The sequence below is a fragment of the Medicago truncatula genome, chromosome 5 (genome assembly GCF_003473485.1).
Source record: "Medicago truncatula cultivar Jemalong A17 chromosome 5, MtrunA17r5.0-ANR, whole genome shotgun sequence".
Taxonomy (NCBI): Eukaryota; Viridiplantae; Streptophyta; class Magnoliopsida; order Fabales; family Fabaceae; genus Medicago; species Medicago truncatula.
In genome coordinates, this window is record NC_053046.1 from 30,689,809 (window position 1) to 30,700,625 (window position 10,817).

Below are 10,817 nucleotides of genomic sequence, written 5' to 3' on the forward strand. Positions count from 1 at the left end.
AGTTAAATATTAAAGCTAACTATTAATTTTGAAGTTTGGGAAAACTAAATACATATATACATCAAAATAGGGAAAAATGTGTATTTTTAAAGTGACAATAATGGTTATTTCTAATAGACAAATTATTATTTTTAGAGGTTTATAAACAAATTAATAATCAGATTTAAATTTATATTTTTTCCTTCACCATCTTAGTCTTTTAACTCCTCCAACTCCTTCAACAATTTGCTCAAACCATTTAAACTACACAACCCTCAATATTAATCCACAAATCATCTCATTATTGTCACTTTAAAAAATACATATTTTCCCCCATTTTGGAGCATATTTTGATGTATATATGTATTTAGTTTTCCCAAACTCCAAACTTAATAGTTAGTTTTAATATTTAACTATTAATTGTTTGTTTTTAAGAAAAAAATAATATAAATTTTTAAGTTTGGGGGGCATTTTGCACATAAGTGCAAAACTTCAGGGGGTATTTGCAAAACGTCATGTTCACTAACAGAAAAATTTGACGGAGGGGGTAAATTGACTAACGTTGTGAAATTTCAGGGGCGTAATTGAAGTTTTGTTAATTTCAAGGGGTAATTGATGAAACTTATAATTTCATGGGGGAAATTGACTATTTACTCATTATTGATTCTTTAACATTTTTTTTTCTTTTTTTCAAAATAATTATCACTTTACAATATCAATGCAACATTTATTACTACCTCCGATCCTATTTACAAGAGACAATTTACTTTTTAGATACATTGAATAATTTATGTATTTGGTTTAGGTTCTTGACGAGATACATACATTATTCAATGTATCTAAAAAGTCAACTGTCTCTTGTAAATAGGACCGGAGGGAGTATTTTTTTTCACTATTATACCCTTATTTATTGAATTTTATTCAATTTAACTACTCCACTAACTACAATTAATAAAGGTCTTTTAGTAAATGCTATTAATTTTATCATTGAAATCAACATAATTAATCATTTTCTTAATAACCTTAAATAAACCTTAAACGACTAATATTGTGAGATTAAGAAAGTAAAACTATCACCTATGTAAAGCTATCATCTACTAGCTTGTTTGGATGTGCGGTGGAAGCAGCTTTCTCGCATCCCAAGGCAAAAATTGCCGTGATTTGGAAAAGCTACTATATGTAACTTCAGTATAAATGTGGTTTCTACCGTGATTTTGTCTTGATGTGGAAATTGTACCGTAGAGCCAAACACAAACTAAGAGAATTGGAGTACAAATTTCTATCCTGTACAACGTCATAATCACAGCTGCAGAAAATTTTTCGAGTACCGTGCCACAGTATTTGACGACCCACTACTCTGATTATCTCATTGCCAAGTTAAACCTAATCAATAGCCAAACTAAATGGGCCACCCCTTATAAAAATTTCTAAGCAATTAAAATAATCAACTTAATCCCACAGCAAACCATTAGGGATGAACAGTTCTCCCCCAATAGGACTAAAGACATGTGTTTGGATTTTGATATTAATCCTCATTTCTTTGAAGTTTGTATATGTTTTTGCACAGACTTTATTGAAATATGTTAACTAAGTTGTTACACTTGGAAGCTTGGATTTGGATGCTTTTCTTGATTGTCATGCCTTTTTTTTTTGCTTTTTGCTCAGATAGTGAAACATCTTATATCCTGAATTACAAACCAAATGGTTTGCTAAGAGGGAACAGTTTGAAGTGTGGCCATCATATGTTAAAAGGGAACTTTGGAGACCTTTAGTTTTCGAAATTAATGCATGTACAATTATAGAAATGTGGTGTCGACCTCTTCAAAAAAAGAAATTTGGTGTTGATAATTTGGAGGTCTCTAATCTACTCGATGATTTTGAAGTAGTTCTTCAATTAAAATAAGTTATAACCAAGTCTCTAAACTTATTACTTCTTAGATAAACTGATAATATTAATTAGAATTTTGTTTAGATTAGATATTTGTTATTATTTTTCCAAACAAAATTCTAATTAATATTATCAGTTTACTTGAGAAGTATAAAGATAGATAATTTAGTAAATATTATATACAAATTAATTATACTATTGATATTTTTTTAAAGAGAATTATACTATTGATTTTTTTTTAAGAGATGTGAAAGGTACAAAAGGGGCTTTTGTATATGGGGACAGAGGGGGTAATAGCTCATAACTAGGTAATGGGACTTCGTAGAAGACTCCCTATACCTAGCGGGGAGTTGCAATAAGTGTTATCTTGTCACAGCGTGTAATTGGAACTATTATTTCAAACATTCAACAACACTCTCTCAAAAAAAATCCAGATTTAAGATTAAGAACTAAAATTGTCCATTAACAGCAATAGAGTCGAAGTAATGTTTCCTCCGTCATCACCGACCTAAATTAGGCCTTTTGAAAGGATAGTTAAAAAATGTTTTGATGTTTTAGTGTCCAAGTTGAATACTGGTGGTTAAATAAGACAATCTACATTAACATTGAGATCAAGAAGCTACGTGATGTAAAACGAAATGCTACACCGCATCACAGAGAAACAAAGTTGTAGGAGTAAGGTTGTAGATGGTTATAAACCATCCTCAAAGAGACAACTTTACAACTAGAAAGCCCAATTCATTTCAAAGGAAATGATTGACAATTAGAAAAACAAGTTTGAGCTGAGGAGCATATTTATGTAACTTCGTAATGACCAACTACTAATGAAAGTTCCTTCCACATTAAGATAATGTGCAATATATTGAACCTGGATCCTGCCAATATAAAAAAGCACGTCATTGACCTAAAATTAGAAACAACAAAAATAAACACCAATAAGTAATTTCATATAACTAAAAAGTAAAAAGAGTACAAGTATTCTCCATTATCAGCAAAAGAGTTTTGTAATGTTACACCCATCATCATTGATCTAAAATTTGATTGCAAAGAATGTCTTTTGAAAGAATATTTAGAACAAGTTTTGATGTGCTGAATTTAACACCAAGTCCTAGTGTGTTGCTTATTTCAGACACCCTTTTGAAAAATTGAAAATACAAGTGCTAAATTAAGAACATAGAGATGTGTTTTTCAAGCCAACACAATTAATAAACTAAGCAACATTTTGCTGTCATAACCAACACGATCCACACAAATGAAATCAGGAGATCAGCTGGAAAAGCAAATCCTTCATGTTTTAATTTTAAATATTTAAACAACCATATTTAAAAGAATACGTAAAATTCTGCAAGATCTTTCAATAAAAGCATGTTGACATCGGCAACTTTGAAAGGGTGGCGCTTGTGAGAGACCAAGCATAAAAATGAAATTCTTACACAAGCATAAAAAAAAAAGTATCTTTTAAAATAAGACTAATCATTTTAGAATCAATCTAGAGGCTAGGTGGATTCAAATGAAGAATCCAAAAATCAATTTAAGTCTTCAAAATCACTTTTTGACATTAATTTATACTGATTAAAATTTCCCTTAAGATTAAAACCAACTAAAGTGTAACAAACATTAATCTCTCAAGCAAGAGTGTGTAATTTTCCTTACGAATATATTATTTGTTAATATCACGGTTGTACCTTCACATGATTCCTTCAACGCAGACTTGAGATCTTTTTGACCTGAAATCACAAGAGAGTAATTTTCCATATTATTACAACCGCAAATTTAAAGATAAATAAATTGCACCATCAAACATCTGAATTATACAAGAATTGCATAGAAAACGTATTATTATAACAAGTATAAGATATTCAACCTAGTATAATATGGTTAAATACTTTCTGAAATATAATTTAAAAGTTAAAAAATATACAAAGTATAAACCACCAACCAAAATTTATGTTCATTAGAGTTTGACGAAATAAAAGAGAAACAAAAAGAAATTATACAAGTAGAGATAAAAAAATGATAGCTATATGTAAAGTGAATATATAAGTAAAAGATTGATTGATTTAGTCAGTGGTACCTCCTCGTCTCCTAAATATCCTCCACTCTTCCAACCAGATTCTTTGATTTCCTACACAAATAAAAAATACAAACAATTAAGTATTTAGAAAAGTAATAAATAAGTTAAATCAGATGAGAATAGACCAATTTCAAATCACTCATCATAATTTAATATATCTAATAATAATATAATCACAATTCATACATATTTTCATACATTCCTTTCTATCTAGTTAGCGGAAACATCAAATCGGCAAGGGCACCACAATTTCAACTTGCCACAAAATCCCAAAACTTAACTTTTTTATTTAAAAAACCAAATAGACAAGAAGACTAAAAGTAGCCTAAAGCATAACTATGCTCGATGCAAAAATTTTACCTTTCGTGCTAATCTTTCGGCCTCCCTAACAGTCCCTCTCCAAAGCAAAACATTCTCACATGGTGCCGGATACACCGGTAGCTTCTTGCCTGAAAAATAAAATACTTGTACTAATTATTTCCTATGACACTTTTGTTCTTTAAAATTGCAAAGAAAAGGCAGAGAGCATACACTCCTCACCTGTATGTCTCTCTATCATTTCAAGTTGTCCCGCTTCATATGGGTTCACAAAAGAAATGGCAGCATTAACATGACCAGTCCATCCCACACGATGCATATAATCCTGTAGATCACAAGGTCAGGAACTAATTAAAGCCAGCTGTGAACTTTTAATTAGTTTTATTGTTGATATTTATTTTAGTATAATGTGTTAGTATCTTTACGAGTTATGATAGGATTGCATTCCTATTTTGATCATATCTCATGTATATAAATAGTTGGTTTTCAACCTTTTCAATCAATGAAAAATATTCATATTCAAAAATTATTAATATGCCAAAACACGTCAACAAAAGTATAAAAGCATTATATAGCACATCTTACATTGGGATCTCTAGGTATGTTGTAGTTAATCACCATATCTACCGCTGGAATATCTAGTCCCCTCCTAGCTGCTTCACTACAAAGGAGAATATTGAACTTTCCAGACTTGAACGCATTCAGGGCTCCTAGTTTCTTTGCCTATAAAAAAAAGTTATCATATAAAGAATTAGGCATATTTCTTGTTGGTGGTTTAGAAGAAATTACAATTATAACACAGGACTTTTAGTACAGTTACCTGGCTCATATAACTAATAATTGGGATGGCTCTGAAATCAAGATTCTTAAGAATTAAAGCCAGAAGAAACGCTGAACCACAAGTCTGAGTGAATACCGTTGATTTTCTTCCAGTCATTTCAGTGAGAATGTATACAAGGTAGCAATCCTATGCAAGAAGCATGCAATTGATGAACACAATCAGTGAAAGCATAAATAATAATAGTTTCTTATTCACAAAATCTTATTCGGTATTAAACTAAATAAAAAACTTCTACTTTTCTAAATCTATTGTATTTGTGTCATGTATCCTCGATTGTATTATTGTATATCTCTGGCCAAGTACAAAGCAAACAGTAGTTATATTCTAATTATGCCAACTTATGAGAATTTCACATCTACATGGGTAACATCTACATCTACATAGGTAACACTTGGAACAGAGGCAAACTGGAACTCAATCTGTTCTACTAATTTTAATAAACATCAAACAAAGCTCATTCTAATTTGTTCTCTTCTAACAAACCACCATAGTAACCATCCACTCATAAATTTTTCTGTAGTATCACATCCTTGACAGCCTCACCAAGACACATTTATAAAGTATAACTCACTTTAGGTAAAAGAATAATATAGAACAATTTCATTTGAAGCAGGACACTAAAACATGTGTTAAAAACCTTAAAAAAAAAACTGACTCGACATCTCTTATCTCTTATCTCTTCTCTTATTAATAAAGTTTAACCCGTCTCGCTATACTTAACCTAATTTTAACCTAATTTTTCCCTCCACACTTTTTACATTTAATGTTTATCTAAATTCAAATTATGTTCCTAATTTTATGTTATTTTTTTGGAAAGAAATTACCCCGCCCTATATAACTCTGCTTGCAATTTAATCCTTCTTACTATCATGTCGCCCGCCCTAACCAGTTGCAATTATAAAGTCAAATAATAATTTACCTAATTGAAACAGTTAACTTAATTTCATCCACATCTATAGCCTAATATGTTTCCTTCAATGATTTTTTGCCATATTTTATGCGCCCCTCCCTAGTTATTCTAAAATCAAATCAGATTTCCCAACCATAATTTTTCATAATATAATTGCATTAAAGATGGTACATTTTCATTAACGTTGAATAAGCTTTGTGAATATCACGTGTAATTTGGAGTATTTTCTGTTAATTGTTGACTCTGCATGCCATTGATTGATTTAAATTACAGAAAGTTTTCCTGCATGATAAAGGAGTTTGGTTCTCATGTGCCCCCTTAAAACGATGGGAATATACACCAATTAACGTAAATTGTGGAGAATGTTGGGATTTAAATTTCAATGATAATCGCATTTATTGTTCATTCCAATTAAAAGATCAAAATCTGTGCCGGGTCGATGTCATGTTACAATATCAAGGTCGATGTCATGGACATAATATGATATGGTACAGTACCAATGTCTATGATAATTAATATTATGAATTTAATTAGAACAATTATGACATTCAACTAAACTATTTTGTTACATGTTACTGCCAAATATTACTTTCGCACGGGTCGATGGTCTAGTTTCAAAGAATTTTCCCTTCAACAAGGGTAGTATGAAATAGCCTTTAAACAGCCTCTGTTGGGTTAAAATCCAATAGTAAGAAATTCAACAGTTTTTGGACAAAGGAGAAGACAAACCTTAAGCATTGCTGGCATAAAGCAACTCTGCTGCAGCTGTGTGACCACAGTAGAATATTTGGAAGATACATCAATCTATACAGAATAAAAAAATATCGTGAATATAAGTAAAATACAGCTCCTTCCGGTAAAAGATGCTTAAAATTACACTTCCTTCTGGATGAAATAATATGTTACACTACAGTCTATCTTAATGTACATAAACCAACTGGTTAGCAAACCACCTAAGCGCATTTTTAAAAATTTCATTTTCTAAATCCCCTAACTTCCATTTTATCTGCTTAGGAATAAAGTTCAAAACTAACTTCGACAATAGTAATTAAAATTGTCCATATTGGACTGTTGTATTTTTCAAATAGTCCAAGAGAAGGCATTAAAACCAACTAAGTGTAACAAATATTAATCTTCCAGGGCGGGGGAGGGGGTAATTTTCCTTATGAATATGGTATTTGTAAAGATTAGGTTGTACCTTTAGAGGGTTCCTTAAAGACAATCTTTGGATCATATGGACCTGAAATCACAAGAGTACAGACAAATGTAAATTTGAAGATAAAGAAATTACGGAGTCATGAATTGTATGGAAAATGAATTACAATAACAAAATATATGATATTCAACCAAGAATAATATGATTAAATACTCTGAGCTTGAGAGGCTTTATCAAATTTCGTTATAAATAATAGAAATAGGTTGACTCGGTAATAGTAACAACAATGGTTGTATAAACCTACATATTTACCTTCTCTGTCATTGTAGATGAAAAAAGAAAAGTTCTCCGCTCACTAGGAATTATTGATAAAATATCATTTAGTTGTTGTTCCTCGAACTGGTCATTCAACAGCAGATCTGCCTCATGTATGACCTACTCAAAATGCAAGGTAGTAAAACTTTGACTAAACACCAGATATATGAAATTGTAGAAAACAAGGTATATTAAATATTTCATTTTGTAATGTAAAAATGAAACAACACAACATAGAAATGTAATCGTACCAGGTATTTTAATCTAGCAAGAGAAAATCCTTGGGTTAGTCTTAAGTGATAAAAGACTTGTCGAAGGGTTCCAACCTTGAAGAGTAAGAAATAAACAATTAGAAGGAGAAGCAGCAGTAGTAAGTTGAAATAATAAAATTTCAACAAAGTAAAACTTACAATAAGATGAGGTTGCTGTAAAATCTGGTTGGTTTGATCTATGATGTCGTTCGCTTCAACAAGCTATAAAAAATAGATGATTGTATTAGTAACCAGTGACATAAAATTCATGATTTAAGGAAAAAGTATAAGAACTCACGGTAGCACACTTGACACCAAATTGAGAACCTAGAACTTGAAAATACTCAGCAATACGAAAAACAAGGTCCCTGGTTAAAGAAAATGGTTAGTTAAATAAATATGAGTGATAAGATAAATGATTATGATCGGGTATCTATGTATCTAAGAAGTACCTTGAGGGAGACAGTACACAAGCAAAGGACGTGTTTAGGTTGGGTCCGGCTTCTAAGAGGGCCTGCAATATAGGAAGAACAAAAGCCCCGGCCTTACCAGAACGCGGTGGTGAAATTCCGATCACATCATCTTTTCCTGTCAGAAATTGAATTAATGCAAAGGAACGCTAATGATAATAAACATGGAAAATTTGAGTTTAAAAATCAGATTACATCTAACCCACCTTGTAGAGCAAGGGGAATCACTTCTGTCTGAATCTTAAGTGGACTATACCAACGCATTTTTTCACAAGCTTCCACCAATTGAACAGATAAGCCCAAATCCGTAAATGATTTCATTTCTTCTGACCTATGAATAAAAATCAAAACCAATTCAATAAATAACTAAAACATACATGATTATTTTTTAAAACAAAAAACATACATGATTATTGAAAACTGGAGAAGGAAAATCCGAACAAGTTTATGGCGGGCGACAAACAATTGCTGCTGCGTTTTCTGGGCGAGCGAGCGAGACTCAATCTTCTATTGTGTATCCCTATCGCAGCCTAAGTCGTGTTTTGGTTATGTAGCAACGTATTCTTGATATATATCTCCTTTTTATAACAATATTTTAATTTAAAACACCTCTTATTTAAATTAATGTCTATTAAAAATACAATCTTACCCTTTCTCAATTTTTTGACACTCGTCAAAATAATATCCTTTTGGTCTTTTGCTACAACTTCCCCCCTTATTTTTCTCTCTTAAAAACAAATTAAAACAAATTCAACCATAAAACACGCTAGTTTAATCTTTTTTAATGAACAAACAAACTTAATATTAATCTCAATACAAACAAATTTAGGTACCGTTTGGCCAAACTTTTTTTTTTTTTTATCTAAAAGCTACTTTAAAATAAAGTTAAAACTGTTTGGTTTCTTTAGTTTTTTAGTTCTAAAGTTATTTTTAAGTTAAAAGTTGTTTGGCAAAATATAGTACAAAATTTTTAAATTTATTATTTTTTTGGTGGTGTCCGATGTTTGAACCCGCGACCTTGCATATATTTATACATTGTCTATATCAACTGAGCTAAACTAGATAATAGTTTTTTTTTCTTTCAATTATACTGTATAACAAATTTTGTTATAAGAATATCATATTTTTTGTGTTTAAAATAAGAATTTATATTATATGGTATTATATTTGTTACATTGCTGGTGTCATTGAAAAAGATATGTTAAGTTTTTTTAATAAGAAAAAGATATGCATAGTTTATTACAATATAAATGTGTAAAATATATATAAGTATAATTTTTTTAGGCATCTATACTTGTACTTTTAATTAAAATCAAAATTTTATAAAAATAATAATTGTACGCATTACGCAACACTAAAAAAATTATACGCATTAGCGTAACAAAAAAAACAGACATACGGACATAAAATAACTCTAAACACTAGTGTGTGTGTGTGTGTGTTTGTGAGGTTGAAGAAAGGGAATAAAAATATTTGGTGTCATTCAATGACAGCATGAATAAAAATATTTGTGAGGTTGTGATAATTAAACGATATTAAAATTAAATATATAAGTGATAAAAAGATAATAAAATTCCTTCAAAAATATATAATAAAATTAAATTGATCCTCCATTAAAAAAAAATTATATGGACCAGTTAAAAAAAATGGAAGAAAGAAACAAATTGAAAAATAATATTTATTTTCAAAAAAAAAAATTGAAAAATAATATTAAAAAATAAAAGAAAAGGTTGCCTGCGTGAGTTGAAGAGAGGTGTTTGTGAAATAAATTACGGATAAGTAGTTTTTTGAAGTACCATTAAACAACTTTTTTTGTTAAAGCTCATTTCATTCAATTTTATGCATTCTAAAAAAAATATTTTTTTCGAATGTATTTTATTGATATTGTGTTTGACCTAACTTTTCCTTAAAAATATAGAGAAGCTGGGCCAAACGGTACCTTAATCTTAATCTTAGGTACCGTTTGGCCAGGCTTTTTTTCGGTCTAAAAGCTACTTTAAAACAAAGTTAAAATAAAGGTCTTTAAGAAAAAGGCTAAAGTTGTTTGGTTTCTTTATTTTTTTTTAGTTCTATAGTTATTTTTGAGTTAAAAGCTGTTTGACAAAACATTGTAAAAAACTTTGAATTTATTATTTTTTTGGTGGTGTCTGGGGTTCGAACCCGGGACCTTGCATATATTTATGCATTGTCTATAAATAAAAAACTTTGAATTCATTATGAATTAACATAATAAATAAAAAAATGTCTAAAATATTTTTTGAAGGGAAAAAATGTTTAAAATATAAAAGATATATTTTTACCAATACTATATTTACTCAACGACGTTTATTTTGTGTAACATGAATATATTGCTTTCTTCGTCACGCTCAATCATATATTCAAAGATAACATCTATAATATGTATATGTGTGTGTGTATATATAATGAGAATAATTGGTTTTTTCTTTTCCAATTATATAATATTATATTATATAATTTAGTGTTGGTCAAAAAGATAAGAATTTATATTATATAATATTATATTTGTTACATTGCTGGTGTCATTGAAAAAGATATGTTTAGTTTTTTTAATAAGAAAAAGATATGCATAGTTTGTTACAATACAAATGTGTAAA

The 10,817-nt window shown here is 29.8% G+C and overlaps 1 protein-coding gene across 3 annotated transcripts; it reads right to left on the minus strand.

The window, feature by feature from the left end:
• Positions 1-2,347: 2,347 nt before the first annotated feature.
• On the minus strand, positions 2,348-8,776 carry LOC11410599 (DEAD-box ATP-dependent RNA helicase 10). 3 transcript variants are annotated; one of them, XM_003615492.3, is made up of 16 exons: positions 8,644-8,776; positions 8,409-8,533; positions 8,185-8,320; positions 8,031-8,100; positions 7,892-7,954; positions 7,733-7,807; positions 7,479-7,601; positions 7,209-7,250; positions 6,740-6,814; positions 5,080-5,226; positions 4,845-4,982; positions 4,482-4,584; positions 4,302-4,390; positions 3,942-3,992; positions 3,553-3,594; positions 2,348-2,742 (listed from the first exon to the last, which is right to left on the minus strand). In XM_003615492.3, exons 2-15 carry the CDS (start codon positions 8,521-8,523, stop codon positions 3,568-3,570), a joined length of 1,254 nt encoding a protein of 417 aa, XP_003615540.1. In that variant the 5' UTR covers positions 8,524-8,533; positions 8,644-8,776; the 3' UTR covers positions 2,348-2,742; positions 3,553-3,567. The 3 variants fall into 3 exon arrangements, with proteins under 3 accessions (XP_003615540.1, XP_003615541.2, XP_024640397.1); XM_003615493.4 differs by having other exon boundaries at positions 8,609-8,766; XM_024784629.2 differs by having other exon boundaries at positions 3,521-3,594; positions 8,609-8,766.
• Between the last annotated feature and the right edge of the window lie 2,041 nt (positions 8,777-10,817).

Bases quoted from the DNA above. Each gene is read 5' to 3' on its own strand.
- LOC11410599 (XM_003615493.4), bottom strand. The intron at 7,955-8,030 runs GTGAGTTCTTAT...TATTTTTTATAG, and splicing joins TTGGTGTCAAGTGTGCTACC to CTTGTTGAAGCGAACGACAT. The intron at 4,585-4,844 runs GTAAGATGTGCT...TGTGATCTACAG, and splicing joins ACATACCTAGAGATCCCAAT to GATTATATGCATCGTGTGGG.